The sequence below is a fragment of the Vanellus vanellus genome (assembly GCF_965231255.1).
Source record: "Vanellus vanellus genome assembly, chromosome: 3".
In the NCBI taxonomy this organism is placed as follows: domain Eukaryota; kingdom Metazoa; phylum Chordata; class Aves; order Charadriiformes; family Charadriidae; genus Vanellus; species Vanellus vanellus.
The window spans coordinates 25381285-25403347 of NC_138907.1; the positions used below are offsets into that span (position 1 = coordinate 25381285).

The 22063-nt window shown below is 38.2% G+C and overlaps 1 protein-coding gene across 1 annotated transcript in view; it reads right to left on the reverse strand.

Moving 5' to 3' along the window:
- The window catches only part of KCNK2 (potassium two pore domain channel subfamily K member 2), a gene marked incomplete at its 5' end in the record, with an annotated part of 106394 nt that overhangs the window by 22142 nt on the left and 62189 nt on the right, over positions 1 to 22063 (reverse strand). The window contains 2 exons of the mRNA XM_082481467.1: positions 1713 to 1899; positions 5162 to 5322. Coding sequence (XP_082337593.1) covers positions 1713 to 1899; positions 5162 to 5322 — 348 coding nt within the window. The remainder of the gene's footprint in view (positions 1 to 1712; positions 1900 to 5161; positions 5323 to 22063) is intronic.

Sequence of the window (22063 nt, forward strand, 5' to 3'; positions counted from 1 at the left end):
TACTCAGTGTTCTAGTTAGAACCAAGTGAGCCATTTCGCTTAATGCTTTACAGTAAATATAACCAGGCCTTTATACACTACTATTTTTATTCCCTGACATACATGTACCCCTCAGGAACAAAAGTCTAAAATACCCAGACTCTTGGCTTGGAAACAGCGTAAATTTTTATTTGGTGCAAGTTAGAATCTGACCAGAATCACAAATTCCTGAAGACAAAATGGAAATAAGAAACACAATATGGGAAAGGAAAGGGAAAAGGAAGAAATCAGTGAGACATTCAAAAGAAATACGGATACATCACAAAAAGCTATGTGAAAGTCCAAATAAATTTCGTTTGCCATTTTACAGCCCAGTTCCATAATTTATATGAATCTTTGGCAACTTGTCACGTGGCCTTCACTTTTTAAACAGCTTGCATAACTTAGTATCTTCAACGCTAACTAAATTTTCCCCCCATTTTACCCAGACCATTTATGAATACGCCAAACACTTCAGACGTCCCTGTGGGACTTCACCAGCCTGAAAAACTTTTGCCAGCCACAAAACCAGTCACATTCCTGCCACCAAGGCAAACTTCAGGCAGGCTTGCAAGTCACTAGGAGGAGCTGCCCAACCTGAGACATTCACCTTGGTGCTCTTGCACTAGCCTTGGCTACAGGCGGGACATGGGAGAAGCCCACACCACACGGATGTCTGCTAGAAACACTTCCCTCCAGCAGCGTAGCTCACTGTCAGCAGCCCAGCACTGCTGTCCTTCTCGGCCACCTTTCTCAGCTATGTCTGCCTTGCACAGAGTCCAGGCGTGGTGTTTCATCTCATTAAAAAAGAGAGATGATGGTGCTGCATCAGGAGAAGCATGAGATCAGGCTGAAGAAAGCAAGTCTCAGACTCAGAGCACAAAGCTCTGCATTTCTAATCCTCACCTGAATACATCACTGACTCCGACCAACACAATTCCTCATAGACAACATATTTTTACTCAATCCTATTCTGAGAAGCAGTCTAACACCTCTAACACCTTTTCAAGAAAGAAGTTGATGCAGAAAACTGGCCCGAGCTTTTTTTAGCTCTGTTTGTTAAAGTTATTTGCAACCAATCAAATCCAGGTTAATAGAACCATAAAAGTAGGCCGTGTTATCTATGGGTTGTGCTAAACCTTCTCCTTACATTACAAGACGCACGTGGACAAATGCATACATAGCAAACAAAAGAAAGCACAGAAACAGGATCCAACAGCCATAGAGACATCTCAATGGCAGAAACAGAGGTTTGGAACAACACTGAAAGTAAGAGATGCACACAAACACTATGTCATGTATCTTCAAAAGGTGAGACATTTTAAGTGACTCCAGCTGAAAAAAATATATTCAGCAGACCAAAATACTATATTAATTCTTGCATTTCACTCAATCTGTAAGAACAAAAAAATACACCCAAGGATTAAGTAAAACATCTTTAACAGTACAGGAGAAGAAAAAATGGAATATACAGAGACAGGCACCACGCATTTCACTGTCCCACCTCCTGTCTCTAGCCTGCCACACGATCCAAGATGAGGGCATATCCTCTCATCTTCTGCACCAACACAAGAATGATAAAGGGCAAAACTGGGAGAGAGGCACCACAACAAAGATGTGCCCGTCCCACAAAAACAGAACATACACCATTGTGCAAAATATTATAAGATAAAGAGTTACGAGAAAAATCTTACCTGCAACATAGTCACCAAATCCAATGGTAGTTAAAGTGATAACCACAAAATAAATTGCATCTAGTGTGCTCCAGCCTTCTATGTGCTTGAATATAACTGCAGGAAGAGCAACAAACAGCACGCAGCCGAACAGTATGAATATTATTGTTGAAATTATGCGAATCTTTGTCTGACTCACATTCCATTTCTGGAAAGGGAAGGGGAAAGAGAGGAAACCCATCGTTAATAAAACTGCACCACTGTATATAGGCACCTATCACCCACAGTGAGCACTACATTGCTCAAGAGGACGGTGCATTATAAATTCTCATATAAACAGGAAAAATCAAAACAGGGTTTTATTTTGAAAGGGTTTTCAAAGCAAACATGAGTACCCTAGGAAACATTTACTAGCAGGAAATGCAGAGCAGGGCTAGACTCTTCATTGTGGCCAGGTTTGTGATCTGGGTGAGTAGCATGTGTAGCATTCATTAATATTAACACCTGATCATGCTAAAGTTTTGAGTATCATGCGAGATATTTGAGTGAGCTTCAAGCGGTGTTTGCACCTGCGATGTCCCTATGTTTGTGCATCCACAAATAACTGAATAAAAAAAGGTGAATTTTAACCATAAAGTTCTCTCTAATCAAGTAACCGGCTAAATAACCACAGAAAATAATGCTGGGAGAGATAACCTCTTCCAAAACTGCCCCAAGACAAAAACAACCCAACTAAGCCACTGCAGATACATTACTCGCCAGGCAGTATGTGATCACACTTAACTGTTCTTGTCATCAGAAATTTTTCCTAACGCTTAACTTCCATCTCATCCCCTTCCGTTCAAGTCTACTATTGATGGTCTTATACAAGGCAAAGAAAGAAATTGCTACTTTACTCTTCCCAGCAAAGTTTTACAGGTGTTTTCTTTCAGTCATATACTCTTTAGACCAAATAAACTTTTTTTTTTTGTCTTTCTTCACCCTTCAATTCTCATTGCTATCCCTTGGCTCCAACCAACTAATCTGTTGTAACTAACTGGATGTAAAAAAATGAATCTCGAAATGGAATGGAAGGATCCTTTCTTATGCTTTAGCCATTTATTCATTTATTTACACTCCTGTTTATACTTCTAACTATGATGTATGTTTTTCACAGCAGTATGACACTAACTCATGTTATCTTATGAGCCCCTGGATCCTCAGAACATTTCTACAAAATTGCACCTAGGCAACTGTTTCCTGTCATTTGAGTATTTTATTATTCTTTCAAAGAGTACTTTGAATTTGTCCCTCTTTATTTGAATCCTATATAGTCAGACTGCTTCTCAAAATGTTCAAGATCATTTTGAATTCTAATTCTGTCTTCTAACTTTTAGTTCTCCACATCTTGAAATAACTTGTAGATTTAATGAACAGTCCTTTATCTGTTGTGTAAACTATTAATGAAATTTAACTATTAATGAAATTTAACAGTACCAAAGCTAGAACAGACCACTGCAAAATCCCATTTGACATGCCCTGCCAGTTTCACAATTTTCCTCTCATCCAAAGCATGTGTTCCATCCATCCAAAGCATGCTGATTCAACTTAAAGCAAGCAATGGATTGCACAAAACTGAAAACTTTCACAAAAGGAGACCAAAAATGAAATCAAACTGTTCATAAGTGTTTCCTTGTATTTAAGTTTAGTGCCAATGGGAACTACGTTTTACAGTCAGCATGACCAAGGTTCAGCTTTTGTAACCCAAATCACAGTAGTAGTTTCGGTTATGGCAACATGCCTCTGACCCATCAGTGTCTCGGAGTGTTCCAGACTGCAACATATAGATCAGTGTTTTCATTCAGAGATTGAAAAAAGGGGGCAAGAGGCTTTTTATTTTGGGACATTCTTGTTGTAGGGACACATCCATTACAAAAAAAGGAAAACCATTATCCCTATGAGCAACAGACTGAGACACACAAATTGGTCTCAAATCTTTTGTGCTTTGCAGCAAAAATAAAATCCAGTGATAAAAAAAACAGAAAGGATAAAACCAAAATGTTCTTATGGAGTGTTCTTGCCTTTTTTAGGCAATTCTCAATAGAAATGGATGTTATTCACCAGTAACTTTCTGGACTTGAACTGATGTTTCAAAGTCAAAAATACCTGTCTTGTCTTAAAAAGCTTTCAAGCTTGTATTTACCTATTGCATAAGATTACTCAGTACAGCCCCAGTTTGCTTTGCTTCAAAAGTAACGCCATGACAGACCCTTCCAGTTATAGAAAGATTAGGGCTTGTTGCAGAAAAACAATCCTTCCAACACTTGCAGTGCTAATTCAAACAGCTACAAAGTCAAGCTGCTTACTCTGTACTCACTGGATATGACATTCTACATATCAAAAGACAAACAGTATTTTATATCTGGTTTGAATGTTAGGCAATAGTTAAACCTATATCATTTTATTAAAGGTTAGTAAAACACCTTAATAACTAGGTTTATTAAGTTTCATTATGCCATTTATTCTATGCTTGAAAAATCTCAGTAAATACTTTAATAACTGCATTGTAAAATACAACCTTAACCTTTTCTGTGTGGGAAACAGAGACTAAGATAAGTAAATTAAGTCCCTCTGCTAGAATTCAAAGCATTTGGTTGTTAAGGGCTGGCTATAGCTGAACTTCATCAATATCTGCGCAGCATCTGTTTGACAAGCCTCTTCCTCTACTGAAACTGTGCCCCTTTGCATGAATAATTAAAGATCGGTAGCCAAACAAAACGATGGGCAAGAACCTCTAGGCTGTGCTAAGCAGTTCAGCAGAAGAGGCTGAAAATACCTTAAACAGTAGAACATCCTACAGTCCAGCGAGGAGACCACAGAGAGGAGTCCGATGTCAGGGAAGCACCAACAGGCTCTGTACCATTTAGGCTGTTCTGCTTCAGTGAATGCCCAAAGGTTTAGTCACCTACAGACCCATAAATCTGGAAATGTAGATGCCTACAGACTGTAAGCATTTCCTCTGGTATGATGGCATCTGAGTAAAGATTTTAAGACTTGTGATTTTAGGCTCAGACACCAAAGGTCTTCTGTGAATCAACTCAAAAGCAGCAGCAACAGTTTCCACACGTTACCCCTGCAGCTCCACTCTTCCATCTCTCTGAGTCAGTGATTTCCTACCACAAACTATATGACAACCTTTAAAGGTAAACATCACAGCAAGCTTAGGAGTATAAGGGCAAAGCAAAAATAAGATGTTTTGGATCTTGTTCCTCTTCCCAACCATAATTATTGTAGAAAATGTTGGGCTTCATCCAGTTATCAATTAACAACATTCAGTAACATGGCCAGACTTTGCAAAGTTCTTCCTACTTTTTGCTAGGCATCTGGTTACAATGATGAGCTATACCCTGTTTTTCAGACTTTTCATTTCACTTGTGAACTTCAGAACATCGAGCAGCATGAAGAAAAACCGAGACAGTCAGTATACTCACAACAAAGGTATCTTCTACTTTGGCAATTCCTTTTCCAAAGATTGTCCCTAGTTGATCTCCAACACCAGCCAACAGAAAACCAAACAGAGGAATTCCCAGTAAGGCATAGATGATACAGAATATCTTTCCACCTTGTGTGCGTGGGGAGATGTTTCCAAAGCCTAAATTACAAACAACTTCAGATGTTTAAGAAGTTACATATATATTACATAACACATTTCAAAAGGACAATTTGCAAACAGGTCCTACTAGGTGAAACATACGACACAGCAAACATTGTGAAAAATCAAATGAAAGTGTAGGTCATATAACCCTCTGAGCTAAAATTAAACCGCTGCACGATTCACCATTCTTTTTTTATATTGTATATATATATACACACTGTGGAGAAGAAAAACCTCTCCCACTAGAGAAATGAGTTTCTTTTATTATTTAAATAAATGCCAGCTTTTCTCATCTACTACATGTGGTTAATACCAATTGGTTAAGATATGCCTTAGCCTCTGCTACCTGCAAATGTCTATTACTGGACTCATAATTGGGAGACTGCAGTACTTGTAAACAAGATACAATTTTCTTTCAGATGTGCCGTGTTTCAAATGGAAGCAGCTTGGATGAGCAAAACGGGGATTTCTAGAATAAATGGGACTGCTTAGAGTCTCCGTTATTAAAGGCTTTGGTTCTTTCAGTGTCACAAACAAAGCTTAGAGAAACAGTTTAGAGTTCACAGCTCTGTCCATTCCAAAGTGGAAATCATTTTGTCTTCACAGAACCCTACAGACAAGTTTCATGAGCACCAGTCTGCAGTTTTAAGTCAAACGTTTTTCTCCTCCAAAGGATCACTGAGTGTTTTGAGGGAGTGGTGGGGCAGCTGTAGGAGCACCCCAGCATTTTGGGGATTGTTTCACTTTTCTGCACAATGTGCCCTTTGAAGGAAAAAGAATTATTTTGTCAGGGCGGGGGGAAAGGCCTTTTGACAGAGAAAGGCTTATTTTCCACAGAGAAATTAAACAAAAGCCTTTTTTAAAAGTTACCTTTTTCTGTAGGAAAAGATAACTTGTATATAAAAAGCAAAATATTTTAGCAAGTAACCGAGAAACTCAGTTTCTCAGTGAGTTAATTAAATATTTAAAAACATACTTCTGATATATACATAAATCATTCAATGAAAATCCAATTTTCATGTGAAAAAGCTGACAAATTTTATCAGCTCTACTGATAGCTTGCAATGTCAGTTTTCTTTTTAAAATAGCTTAGTATTTATGCGCAATGACTGTAAGCTTCCACAATGCAAAGCACATTTAATGAATAGCTTACCTATTTATCAGAATTTTTATTTAACAATTTTGAGCATGGTGTTTTAACATAAATATAGATTTTCTTTCTGTCACCTATTATCCTAATTTTTGGTTCTGCTCTCATGTAGGTAAGCTACACCAAAGCTGTGTCAAAACTACTTTTTCCTTTCAGTACACAGGAGACAAAGCTGCCCCTCACTCACCTTCATTAAAGAAAAAGTATATCACATTGGGAATATATTTTTCTCCTAGATATTTTGCCCTAACATCTGTTACCAGATAGTAATTGTACAAATAATAAATGCAATGTTGATAGAGTTCACTTAGATAGAAAAAAAAAAAATTGAAAGTTCACATTTCCCCCATATCATGACTAATAAACCTTGTCAAACTAAACATAAAAGGCAAAATTACAGGAAACATCATCAATCACAGGTCATGGAGTCCTCCAACTTCATCAGTTTTCCCTGCCCTACTATAATAAAAATAGTCTGTCTCAGGCAAGTGGAACAAAGTCACAGTGCCTTTAGTCCAACCTCATATCCCTCCCTAACCCAGAGCCGGGGCTAAAGTTACTGATTATTATAATTCAGGAAATTTCAGCTCCGCTAAGTTCACTCTGTCCCTTCATGCACCAAGCAGAAAAGACCCTTGAGTTTTAAAATAAAATTAGCTCATCACCAACCAAAAAGGGACAAACAGATCCAAGCTACTCTGTTTTCATAAGTGTGCGTGTTTATGCATCAACAGGAGCTTGAATAGTTGCCAGGGTGTAATTCCTGAGGGGTCCTAATGCAATTCAGAATCAGGGGCCTGGATACACCAGATATATAAAACTCGCACTAAGGGGCTTGGAAATCGTTCTCCCTTTTTTAGCTCAAGAACTCTATTTCACTTGCTCTACAAAGTGGTGTCTCGTAATGGTGACAAAATACCAGCCCAGTGAAGCACATGCCAAGCAGCCAGTTTTACTCGGTTCGCTTCATAAAGCAAACTGGCGTTTTCTGTGCACCCCACAGCTATTACAGAGACAACTGCTGTTGCGGCCTACTTCTCATCTGCTGCTAATCGCTACGAGGACAAGAAGTTCACGTTCAGCTCCATATATTCTCCTCCCTAAATCAGAGTCATGTCTTGCTCAAGAAAAGGATGGTACCTCACTTCTACACTCACCCATTCCTGCTTTTCACCCTGAAAAATGACAAATGCTTTTCTTCTAGAAATGACAAAGAAAGTCTTGTGTTATTAGCTACACTTTTAAAAAAGCTCACACGTTACTGGGTAAAATAATACTCCAACAGGTTGTAGTTCATCTCTGTCCAGATGCTCACTGCGCATAACACAAACCATGGTGCTTTCATGATAGGACATGTACTTTAGTGAACTGATCTACCAAGGGGTGTCCATCACACATTAATCACATTTCCTACAGTGTCATGTTTCATAACAGTCTGCTGCTGTACACCACAGCCTACTTCGCGACTTACACAAATTGTTCTTACATCCTACTCTTCGTTTCTCCAGTGAAAAGCTAATCCATCATTTATGCAATGGGAGAGAAAACGTATTTATATTTCATACGGTTGATGTAATTCCTCAGGGTTTTGTCTCAGAAACGTATTAGTCCTTTCTTTAAAGAAAGGAAAAAAAAAAAAAAAAAATCAGAAAAATCCTGCTCCTAGGTAAAACCAAAGGAAACCTTCGTTTTGGGCACCGTGCTTGAAGAGGAGCACACGGCCCCAGGAATGCCGCCACATAGTCCCCGCATACCACTAGCTCTTCCCCACCCGCAGGGCACCGCTGCAGCAGCTCCCTGGCACAGTGGTGATGCTTCAGAGTTCCCACTTCTGCTCCAGAGGCCGGCACAAAGTCTGGCTGCGCTCACTGAGAAACCTGGGGGAATGGGCCGCGTCACAGCACGCTCTCTGCCCCCTCTTCCCTCCCAACTGTTGACCTAGAGGCCACGGGGACGGCACACATGGTGATCGTACGGGCAGCATCAGTACCTCAGTACCTCCGTTGCTCTTCACACTTTCAGTCCCGTGCAGCTTTTCTCTTCCTCTGGCTCTACTGAGCCGGTAGTTCCTCAAACCAGTCAGTTCCCCATTAAAACCATTACACTTGCTTTTGAACATGGAAATAAACTAAGCACTTGATTTAAACTTGCTAAATTTATGGGAAAGTTTCCCTCAAAGAGCTTTTAACCAACGCTGTCTGCAATGCACTGTACAGAGTAGAAAATTTAACTTGCAGAATGGGATCAGTTTCACCCAAGACAATATTAGTACCATTTTCAGACTGTCCTTCCCAATGCATCCTCCTCACTTCACTTTCACAACCAGGAGCACAATTTGCCTCCCAATTTCACCAAATCTCTTTCATGCCCTGCTAAACACTTAGCATGTCTTTAATGCCCAAAGGACTTTGTGCATTTAGAATACGTTGTCCCTGAGAAGCAGCTGCAGACAAGAAATGCATTTTAGAAGGAGCTTCCAGTAACCCCTGAGTGAAATAAGAATAAAAGACCATTGTAAATAGATTGTAACTAATTGCTCCATTCAACAAAATAACATATTCCATGGTCTCAGCTCCAAAAACCTTACAGCCTCCAAAGTTCAAATCAGATTCAAAGGGAACCTTAGTCCCTTTGGTTGGCTAGACACTGAAGCAAGGATATGCTAAATGAAAAGAAAAAAAAAGACGACGACTCCATAGGAATTTTGTTTTCATATCCCCTTTTTTGACATATTTATTTGAGGATGAAAGTGTCTGTAAGTTTTTCATCTGAAATAGATTTGCTATTAAGAAGGAATTAGTAACTTTGATAACTACAAATATATTACTGCTTTTGAGCAAAACAGTATTTGAAGTTTCAAGTTCTGGTTGGTTCCTCCCCGTGATGAACAATAGGTTATATTGCAAATAAGGAAAAGTCTGAAATTCTAGAGATTCTCATACAATTGTCAAGACATGCTTTTTTTCAAATGAGAAACAAAATCGGCTTTGCATTCAAGACTTCACAAAAAGGAAGGCTGGCAAATAATTAAAAAAAAAAAAAAATCTAATTTCTGGTTTAAGTTGAGAAAAAGATCCCTTTGCTTTCTAGTTACCTGGCATCTCAGTCTTTCAGAAAGCTTTTAGATCCACATTTTCAAAGTGGAGTTAGAAGAACAGAGACTCAAAATGAATATATTTTCACAGAAAATTCCTAGACAAAGCAGGGCATCTGCTCAAACTAGATGACTGCAATTAAGTATTTCTCATGTGAGAGATTATAGGTGCTTTTGAGAGTTCTAGGACTAGATTTTACTTGCAAAATTGACTGGAAAAGAGTGTCACCACTTATGATTCATTTGTGCCAAATAGCTCAAGTGGGATTGAAAGGTCTGGGGAAGGTTTGAAACATTTTCTCTGCAAACAAGAAAATGTAAATTCAAACACCAGTAAATGTTTTCTCACTGTTTTTGACATACCTCAGATTACACGAGACATCATCCATCAGGTAGCAAAGTGAAAATTATACCAAAATAATGTCATATATTTTGAGATATGAGAAACTACTCTCAGCTGTAGGTTTGGGTATGTGGGCAATTGATGAAACAGCTCAATACTGAAAGATAAACGACTTGGTGAACACGCACACCCTTAATTACACAAAAAAAATGGATTCCAGAAACTTGATACTGAGAAGATTGCACCGACTCAGAGGAAAGGCTGAGCTCTTTGCTGCTGAATCCCACGAGGCCGGAGTCAGGTTGAACCAGCTGCCGTGCCCTGGGCTTCAGCCACCGGACACCATGCAACTGGCGGCGGTATTGCCGTAGGCTCACATCCACCCTGACCACGCAGCTCAATTACAGTGATTAACCTTTCCAAAGGGTGTACATGTGTTTTGATACGGAATGTCAAATTGATTTTAAGAGATCAAAAGATGCTTTTTCCAGGCCCTGAGGAGCTATCTGATGAAATCTTTATGAAAGGTACCTCGCTGAATTTCTAAGAGCTAAGATGCTTTTTCCCTTTGGATCACCACTTGGGCTCAGGAGATTAGCGTTTAAATACATGCCCTCCCTCAGTGCCAAGGCAAAGATATGCCCTTATTCACAGATAAATAAGATACCTTTTAGCATAAATAATGGTCCAGATAGAATCATTAAACAAAAAGCTAGTATATGTACCCATACTGGCTATGCAGAAATCTCTGCTTACACTGCAGAAATAGTAAACTTGCACATTTGTGTTCACAGCGTGGAAACATCTAAACTGATGCCTTTTCCTTTCCTCTTCTTAACTCTGTCCTACACTCCAAAGTTTGTGTATGCCCATGTCATACACATTTACAAATAAATATCTCGTGGGGTTTTATGGCTTTGGTTAGTAATAGTGTAAGGGCATTTTCGGTCTTACATGTGACTCCCTTCCCAACATCGTGAAGCAGCTAGAAAATTCCCATTCCCCTTTTTACACATAAGTAACTTAAGCACAGAGGGAAGGAAAGTCCATATCATTTAGGTCCATAAGTCAAACCAAATCTGTGGCTGAGGACGATGCAATCACATTGCATCGACCCTTAACTAGGGAAAGTTTGCCATCTAAAGTACCTCATCTAAAGTACCTAAAGTACCTCATCTAAAGAACCTCAGTCAAGCTTGTTCAAGGCCACACAGAAATCTCTTGTGAATACTTAATCTACGGGCTCCCTTTCTGTCAGGGCCAACACACACGCACATGTGCACGCATGTATATTCCTGAACACAGTGCAAGAGAATTTGAAGGCTGAATAAGGACAAAGACTATTTGCAAATCTGAATACTCGGATGAATTGAATACGGATAGCCTTGCAGTGACAGCATAACATTTCTGTGTTACTTATATACATGAATTCTTTCACACCTGGACATACTATATCTTATAGCCATTGCTCACAGGCTGCTGCCTGTGAAACCCGTTATGGTTATGCAGCTAACGCTCCTCCTCCGAGTTAATTCTTCAATTTAAAAGTTAAATACCTTTCTGTACATGCAGTTGATGAAATTTCTGCATGAATCTTGATGAAGGAAACGCCCTGTGCAATAACACAGAGGTGAAGGTACCTCTGTTTTAAACTTCTATGAAACTGAAAATCTCTGCTTTACAAAAGTTAGATGTAATTTCTTTATCACTCACTAGAGCTTCTAGAAGCCAATTCTCTTAATAGTTTTAGTCAGCGATTTGGGAATCATGTTGTCACAAAATACTGCTGTTTACATAACATCATTGCTCAGCACAGCGCCCCCTTTGGTATTATCTGTATTCCAACCTACAAAATTCTGATTTTTAGCACTAATCCATAATTCTCTGTCACAAAAATGTTAATATATTATTTTGAAGGTTATAATGTTCTGGCTTAAGCCTGAAAAAAGACATTTTATTAAAGAAAAAAACCCTCACAACTACCAATACCTCTCTTTTTCAACTATGAATAGTAACAGGAAAACCTAGACTGACATTAATAAAATGTGTAATATTCAAGAATTGACAAGACAGAGGCTGATCTCCTTTCAGTGGTTTCTTTTCATCTGTGTTCTGTGGGAGCAGTAATCAAATCAATAAAACTTCTTTAAAAGAACAGGCTATAAATATTCATAAAAAATAAGTTTCCTTCAAGTCAAAGCGCTCTGCTGGAGAGGTGAAGGAGTGTTGTAAGGAAAGTCTCTGTATGGGTACAGAAGCTGCTGCAATATTCAACAACTCACATCCAGTTGCTACGGCAATTTCTCCAGGAACTGGGTAATAACTGTTAAAAGACTTTTAAAAGCTTAAACATCAATTCAGATGGCTCTGCCTCCCAGTACAGGTTCTTCATTTCATTCAGCTGACACTTTGCCCAGTGAAAAGTATCTACTTCTCATCAGTAGTAGGACTTCTGTCCCTTTTTCAATTATTTCTTTTTTTGTTGCTGTTGTTATTGTTTGCATTCATTTTACCTCTAATTCTTATTCAAGCAAAATTGAATCAGCTCCAAAACTCAAGAACTCCCACTTGTTTTTTTTCCCTTTAAGTGAGAGCTCCATGGGAGCAAGATGCCTGGCTAACACAGACAGCAAAAAAATAATGGACTTTTTACTTTAAAGTTAATAGTTCACAATATTTGCACTACCCACATATTCTTATCAAGTGTAAACACGTATCAAATGTGACAGTGACACTTGTTCTGCACCAAAGTCATGAACGATATCAGGGTGTAGATAAAATGCATCGATACAGGTGATCCATAGAAAAACAAGAATTGTGAATTTTAAGACACTGATGAAAACAATTTATGAACAATTTTCCTGACACTGCAACTTTAATGGATATCTGAAATCATTTTTTTCTAGAGTTTGGGAGCTTTCTTTTAATACCTTTCCTTTTTGTTCCCTATAAGTATTTGAAGAAACAGGTTTGAACTTTTGTTTACAAATAAAGCAATTCTTGGTGTCGGGTAAAGCAAGCTCTTGCCGGCCTCTCCATCCTAAGTGCAAAGCAATCCACATGCTTTCCAGCAGAGTTAAAGCATACCCTGCCTGTACATGTTCCTGTCTTCCCTACAAATAATAAAACGTAGCAAAAGTGTTAGCAAATTAAGGACTATGGCAGACTCACAGCAACAAATGAGATGTGAACAGCTAAAATATGTCAAGTCTTCAGCACTTGCCCTTTCTCTCCAGGAGCACTGCTATTCCCAGAGGTGAGAACATCCAGTTTCTCTTGCGAAACATGTTCTGTGCCAGCACAGGTATTCTGTAAACGCACCCTGGCTTCAGTGAAGTCACAGATTTTAAGAAAGAACTAAAAACCCCATAGTCTTACAATCAGCAGACTTGGACTTGGGATCCTGTTGAGCTGATACAACTGGCCAAAATGAATGCAGCTACCTCAAACTATTAGGTAAGTTACAATTTTCTGTGTGGCTTTAAAATTTTCTTCATGAACCTGTTTCACCTTAAGAGACCTTTCACCAGGTCAGTGTTCAAAAATGCAAATATTTTGCCTCATCATTTTTTTCTGTATGTCCTGTATCTATTCTTGCTTATAAGCTACACGTACACAGCCCGTGTATCCAGATCATTTACCCTGAATCAGAGATAAGCAGAGAAATTCTGGGGAAGAGACAACAGGCCAGAGGAGGTGGGAGGCAAGGAGACTGCCAGGAAAGAGAACCTCCTCCTTTGCATATTTTTATCTAACTAAACAATTGCTTAATCTTAGTAAGGCACATAGGAAGGAGGGCTCTTCAAGAGAATATATATATACACACAGAGTGACTTACATACATATACACACACATTGTTGCACACAATGTCAAATAGCTGAGTATTTGATTACTGAAGAAAATTACTCCATGCAGTTAGTCCTAACATATACCAGCATATTAAGAAATATAATTTCCTCAAGAGTTAAGGTTAAAAAAAGAAAGAACACTACAAAGTTTCTAAAAACCTTTAGAGCTTTTTCTTTTATTCATAGTATTATCTTCTTTAAAAAGAAAATGAGAGAATTTTTTGTCAGTGAGGCTCACCAGTAAGCATCTGAAAGTGTGAGGTCATTCTCCTATTTCTCTTTTTTTTTTTTTTTCCTGGAGCAATCTTTACCATTAGGAGTAACATGGAAACTTAAAAACAGAAAAACTGAACCACCATGCATAAATAACTTCTACTGATGTCACATTTTGGCTTCCAGCTACTTATGTGTTGTACCCCTGATTCAGCAAAGCAAGTAACATGCTTAACTTTAAAAATGTTTAAATTTATCTCTACTCAGGTAACGTTTAAATACCTGAAAGCATACTCCTTCTGTCAGCATATACACCTGCAAAGATTAATAAACATATATACTTTATCAAATGAAATTCTTAAAAGATTTTCAATTGATTTTCAACACTGTCGTGATGTGGCAGAAATGAATCCTAGAAATCATGCTGTTACCAGCTCTTTCGTTTCCCAGAATTTCACGCTATATATCAAAAATCTTTTGTTATAATGTCATTATCCAAGCAATTGAGGAAAGCGCAATTACAAGACTGTGAAAGTATTTAAATTTGAAGGCAAAGGAGCAAGAATTAATTTCTGCTTCCACGGTTTTCAATTTTTAGTGACTTAAATTTATGCAGGTGTGGGTTTTTTTTTTTCTCTGCAGTGAGAGAGCCTCAGCAGAAGGCAGTGGAAGATGAGCACTCTGTGGTCCACCAGTGTCCTACCAACCCTTAGTACAACTCCATGTCTTCACCCAAGCCACTCGGTGAGCTATCACACTGGAGATTCTCACTTGATTCTTTAGCAAAGAGAGAAGTCTAAAGATGGGGATCTATAGAAAAGAATAAAGATAAGTTTCTCATAAAAGTTTGTGATTCTAACTCAAAGTTCCTAACAGAGCAGTGATCGAATATAAAATTGTCTCTGTGCGTGCTGTAAAGCCTTTAAAAAGATTATTGTCAGGCAGTGCAAAATAAATTCCAAAGTTCACCCTTTAAGTACACTGAAATATTTTGGGTTTCCATGCCCAGCTTTCTTTTGAAAGAAGCTAATGTGATTCACAGTAAACAAATTTCAGCAAGTAGGAGAATCATGAGCAATCATTTCCTTCACACCTTACTTTTAAATATACAGGCTATGATTTTTCTTCACAAAGTAAGAGAAATCTTTCAGAAATCTCTAATCACCTCACCTGCACATAGGAAAATATGGGACAGAATACTTCAACAAACAGAGAATAAGGCTTTCAGCTAAAGGTCTTAAATTTATATAATCTTGCATTTCAGTTCACAGGGAGAAGAGAAACACAAGAATAAATACATATAAAAATTAATCACATGTCAAGATATTTCTCAAACATTATTTCATTTCTCCCCCTGCCCTCCAAAGCCCTGAGCTGAAATATGAATAGCTAAATTAGCATAGACTAAGCCATCTGAGTCTACAAACACAGCTCTGAGTCTTGTTTGGCCTGTGGGATATGTATCATCTCCTGAAATCAGGTGTGAAATACAGTCGCAGTTAGCCAAGCACACCAACTAAGAGTAAAGAACTATTTATTTATTAAGAACAGGGGAAAATCAAAAGGAAAATAACTTGAGAATTTGACATTCAAAAGCTCAGATCATCAGCTGAAACATTTAGAGCTCCTCTCCATCACGGCTGTGAGGTATAAGGCACAACCTGTCTCTTCCCTGTCCTTCCCAAAAGGCTTCCAGGTATTCCCCAACCTTGGATCCTTGTGGAGACTGTCGGCCTGCTGTCCTATTTAAATCTAAAGTACTTGAGGGCATTTCACACCCTGCAGGGTCAAGCCCTTTGGTTTCTCCATCCTCTGGTGTCCAACAGCCCACATGAAAGAAACGATGACTCAGGAAAGATCCCAGAAGCAAATGAAGTCCTGGGTTGCATTACCACCGACTGCCGAAGAGTAAAAGGGAGTCAGAAAAGGAAAGAGCATCACCTCTGGGGAGTGTATAACGGTGTCTTTCAATATAAATAGAAGATTTAGGTTTAATGGATTCAGGTTTGATCTAGCTCCTACTTTGAACAAACACCTTCACTCATATGCCAGTTTTAAAACACAGAAGCATCAATTTACTGTTTCCTCTGTCTCTCCTTTAAGTGTCAGTACATCTTGTAAAAGCAACAGCTCCCTTTTCATCAAAAGCCCAATATCTCTCTGAACTGAAAGACGAGGAAAACCTTTTCCTGAATAAAATAATACTGTTTCTCTTCCCATAAAACATGAAAGCACACAGAGGTATGGACAGTGCAGGGATTACGCAAGCTAAGGACAGTATATCTTAATGCCTTTTAAATAGGACTATTCCTGGTATGAGAAGAGGACCGTTGCACTAATTCAAGTATACCCCATGCCCTTATTCAACCTTAAAAACTAAAAGAGTAAGATGGAGGTAAGAAGAGTAATATTCTTAACAGTATTTTAGCAGATAGCATAAACTGATATTAATTTTTTGTATTGTTATTATAGAATTCTGAAATGCATTGCAGAGAGAACATGTGTTAATTAGCCTCACTGAAGATCACTACTACTCCATTAGTACCAGAAATAGGCAAATAGCAGCTCAGACTCATCCTTATTTATACGGAAATTTTCATCAATGTTTTAGCTTCTGTGAATTCCATATTAGTCACTCCAGTTTGACATAGCAAATATGCATGGGATTTAAAATTCCCTAGGCTAAATTTCAGGAAAAAAATCCTGTATAGAGAGATAAATCTGCACTCATTTTCTTAAAACACATTTTGCCCTTTCACACAGAAAATAATATTTGTCAGAAGATATTTAGGGTTTGTTTGTTTTTTTTTTTTAAATATTCTGCAGCAGTGTTCATAAACTGTCTTTGAAGATCTGGTGTTAAGTTTAAGCATGTTTCTATTCCTTTGGGCTTTCGATAGAATCATAGAATGGTTTAGGTTGGAAAGGACCTTGAAGATCATCGAGTTCCAACCCCCCTGCCATAGGCAGGGACAAGACACTTAAGACACTTATGACATTTACATATATAGCTTTCGTTCACACAAGGATTTACTGAATTTTTGTTTGTAATTATTTCCATCCTGAACAGGTACTTGTGCTTATTTCACATACCATCCTGACGGGACAATGTAAAAACCCAGGCACGTTAAGAGTCTAGGTTAATACAAGACTATCACTCATCATACTTTTGTCTACCCCCTTCAAAGGTTTCTGTTTTCGTTTAGGAATATACGATCCTGAAAAATCACAGAACGTATCCAAGACTGTCTGTGTTGAAGGGTTTACAAGAAGCCAAATGCTGCAAATTATTGTCTTCAAATCTTTTGGCAAATAACAACAGCTAATTTTGCAGAAGCCCGCATACCAATCACAAACAGAGAAAACAAAGAAAGAAAATGTATACTTCCCCAATACATATTAATTACCTTGTGCAAGCTGAATATAAAGAGAGTAAAGGAGCTACTTTGTGTCCAAATACGCAAACAAAATACATTGTTTCCTATTTAGTTTGTATAGAGTTATCATGGAAAGATTACTACTCATAAGCGTTTTGTAACTCCAGCTGCTTTTGCTTACAGGATCTCATTTTCCTCAAGCAACCAGAATGGAACCTAACTGGGAAGATAACTGGGAAAACAGTGAATGTTTTAAAAAATCCCACTCACAAAGCCTAAATTAATTTGTTTACACTACAATTGTCTGATTCTACTGGACACTATTAATTCAAGAGAACACCATAATCCTCTGATTATAACAATTAATTTTGCAGCAAGTAATTAAGCTATCATAAACTGAAGCCTAATGTTTTTTATCTTACTTTAACAGGACTTCTTTTCTGGGACCAGAAGATTTGTAAGAGCAATCTGTGTCAATTCAGTATCTCAGAGTTTCATCTATCGACATAAAAATAGGAAACAAATTGTTTGTTGCCATTTTGTTTTTTCAGCATAGCTCTGACTCTTGGTAGAAAAAGAACCATTGATTGAATTCTTTATGTTTACACACAAACAGACCATGAATAGACAAAAGCTAAATAAATTATCATGTCTATTTGTATGTTTAAAGACTCAGTGGGATTCATTACTGTAAGTCTTTTGATTCCCTTCTTTAGGTGATTACGTACCAATGTTATGATATTTATCATTTGGCATTTCAAATTTTTCCACACCAAAAAAATAATCTCTTTAGGTTCTCAACTGGTGACTAAGACATTAATGAAATCTTTACTGCATCCCAGGTGTGAAAGTTGAAGCTGCACTCCATATTCCCCCACCCCACCCCAAATAAGGCCACAAAATTAACTGCATGTGTTTCTGTGGTCCAACATACCTTAGCCACAATGAAAAGGACAAAACTCTGGGACATAAGGATTTTCCATCGTATAGTTCCTGAAATCAACCTAAAGTAGGACTCTAGTATTCAGAGCATAACAAAATTGTATTGCCACCAAAAAAAAGGGGGGAACATCCCATACAGCAAGGATTATAAGTGAAAGAATGGCAATAACAGTTCTTCTGGATGGAACTGTTGGCAATTGAGGTTACTTGGTAGCCAAATACTACAGCACTACATACATTAAAATTATGAATAATCATACTAGAAATATTTTTCTAAACAATTCTATGTACATTTAACTTACACTTAGTTCTACAGTTCAGAAGGGTCAAAATAGATAAGAAGTTTTGAACAGAAATAAATGCTTGATGAAATGCCTACAGATGAAACTTATTCGCAAAAGAAATACTGTACCCAAATGTTTTTTTCTACTAGAATAAAATGGTTATATATGCCTTCTAGAGGAAGCTACAGAAGCAGAGCTGAATGATCCAAAGCTGGGTCTAACTGGAATAGCCATTATGAAAATAAGTAGACCTAGGACTCTCATGCAGCCACACTCAGGAAATGCAGAGAATATACAGAGATTCTACATAACAGCATCCTATTCCTTCTGTGTCTTCAATTATATTCATGTAGCATACACGCAAAAAAATTAATTAGGTGCAACAGATGTGCCTTTCCTTCTTGTTCCTCATTTCAAGAAAATTGCTCCACACACTAAATCAAAGTGCTCCAGAAATACAGTAACAGTTATTTTTGTGAATGCATATTGGTATATTTGTTTATGCAAAGAAGAAATGCCCTTCCAAAAATATACTAAGACTAAGCTTTGAACACTTCTGCCTTCTGCATCCACACATACAGGTTAGAAATATATGCAGACAATAATGAAAAAAGACCAAATCATAAATTTGCATACAAAGAGCCAGTGAAAAAAAGGAATCAAATTTTAAAAATCAGAGTCCTCAATGTGGGTACATAACCCTCAAATAACATGTACTGACACAGAATTTTGGAAGTGAAATTTCATTTATCTATTCTGATGAGATGCTTAAGTACTTGGACATCATAAGATGTTGATCATGAAACACAAATCACCTTCCTTACCATCTTGAGAAGAATTTTGCCAATGAAAAATGCAAATCAAGTACAAGAATAGTATGACAACTTTCCACAGCTATCTCTAGAAAAATAACCTACCTTTGAGGTTAAGTATATTTTCAGATATGTATTGACAGAAAAAGAAAGTTGAAACCATTTTAATTATATCTTTAACCATCTCAGAATAGGTAACGTGTCATCGCCCCCCCCCCCCAATTCTTCTCCAGGTAAAGAACATACTGTGAACTGGAAATAAGTGTATTCAATACTACAGAGAGAGTAACTGGCTCTATATACCACAATTCTTTTCCTGGACATCTTAAAAAAAAATATACTGCATATGACTAAGACACTTCATGCTATCTCTTGTATCCTGAACAATAGCCTCCAGATGCTCATTTTCATATATCAGTAAAAATGGCAAAAAAAAAATAATTACAAATCTGATGTCCGTAGTGGAGAAATACAATCCGCATTTAACAGCAGCTGGCACAGAGCTTTTCAGTGCAGCCCTCTCTTTAGCTGAAAACTACATTGTGTGCCTCAGCTGTGTCGTACAACCCTGTACTCAAACTCTCAGTAAACACTATGGAGTCCTAATAAACACGTAGTGCACAACCAGTCTGTCCTACAGCACTGTTACAATTCGGATGAACTGAGCATCTAGAAACCACCACATAAACTGATCAATTGGAACAACTTAGGCTAGGAAATACAGGATTCCACATGAAAATATCCTCAAAACCAGAAGTTTTCTCTAGTCAGTATGTCATCTTTGCACATGGCAGCATTTAGCCAACAACAAAAAAAAATCATTTATTTTCTTATTTGGCATATGTATTTTAGGATGCAGGCCTGCCTGTAGCAATGGTGGAAGACTAGAAGAAACTGGGCAAGTGATAGCAGGGAAGAAAGTTCACACCAAATTTTTAGGATTGGACAAAAGTTGCACATTTCTCAAAGTGGATGTTGTTTCCCTTTTACTGTCTCACTCATTTTAACTCCTACCACTCCCAAGTTGATTTGAGAACAAAGATCTCCTTGACAAAATTATTGTCACACATATAAAAAATTCAGAGCTCAAAACTGGATATATACTCTGGCCTTTGGATAGCCACGAAATAAAATTAAGAATCTAAATTATAATGCAACTTCTTCCTGTATGAGCTCTTTGATGAAAAAAAAAAATCAGCTATTTAAAATTCCTCCATGTTGTTCATGCACAAAATGGAAAAAAAAAAAGACACCGCTAACTTTATTCCTCTTCCTCAGGGAAGCCACATCAGTGTGTCCTTTTTTTCCCCACTGTATTTCTAAGCAAAGGACAGGCCTGGTCACTCGCCATCCCCCGATTTTACTATCCACATAACTGCTTCTGGCTTCAGCTACCACCACCCCCTCCAAAGAAGGAGGAAACTGCATCTTTTAGCCAAGTGACAGGAGATGTCCCAACTGAGGAGGCTCAAAACAAGGGTGAACATGAACAGCAGAAATAAAAAAGGCAGAAGTTTTTTTTTTTCACCCACGGTTACTGAATTAGTTTTCTTTTATTTGCTCCCACACTCCTTTCACAACACCCCCTTCAGAGATGGTTGACAAACTCTTGCACCCCACGGAATTTAGCTCCTCTCTGACCAGAAATGAGATCAGGATCCAGAGCTCAGCCAGAGGCTCTGACCACAGTATCAATCCTCTGCAAAGTTCCTAAGACACTATCTTATAAAAGCTGGATATATTTAGTTATTCTACCAGAGATTAGACCTGCATAAGATAGAACCCTGCTCAAGGCTGCAAAAATTCCTGAGAAATCCCTTAGAGATGTTACATAAAAATGCACTATTCTCAAAGAGACTGATAATGTGATTCCAAGATCATTCCTGTTATCACTCAAACCAAAAGTCTCCGCCGACAGTCAAGCTTACCTGTCAGTCAAGAGCTTCACAAAGAACAGAACTGCAGAGCACAAAGGGCCGCAGGCACCCCCCCCTCCCCAACCAGGCAGGGAAGTATTAGGGCAATGAGGAGAGGACCAAAGGCGTCACCACACCGACACCGCAAGCTACTGGGTCACACAGCCTTGGTGCAACCATTTGGCTGTGAAACCACCTGTTACCCCAGTTCAGACTGGAACTGCAGACACCAGAGGTTTTAAATCGGTGTCTACTTATACACACTAGTTGAGGGGATCATTTGCATCTTTGCATCCCAGAGACAAACACGTTTGATGGACATTACACAGCAATTACCAAGGTATATCAGCTACCTGTGAAGTGACACTCAAAACAACAGCCAGGAGGAGATCTTAGGTACACACCTTATATACAGGAGATCTGCTGATCAGCCTCTCTCCTCTTGGAGGTGGGAACAGTAAGTGACTATTAAAAGTTAAAGCCACAAACTGCTTGTAGAAATGCCAACATATATGTATTTAAAATCCTTCTGGAGGTCTTTCGCTGTTCCAGTTAAGTTATTTTAACCCCCATTATTAGCTCTGAGCAAGCTGAGGTAAGTTATGGGAACACCTGTGGCTGCCTTACAACACAGCTACCGGGAACTAAATTGCTCCACTGTTAGAACAGGTAAGAGAAAAACCTCCAAAACCTCCCAGTGCAAAATTACCTTACTGGGTTGGATTTGAAACCTTTCTGCGTTGTCAGCTGGTAGAATA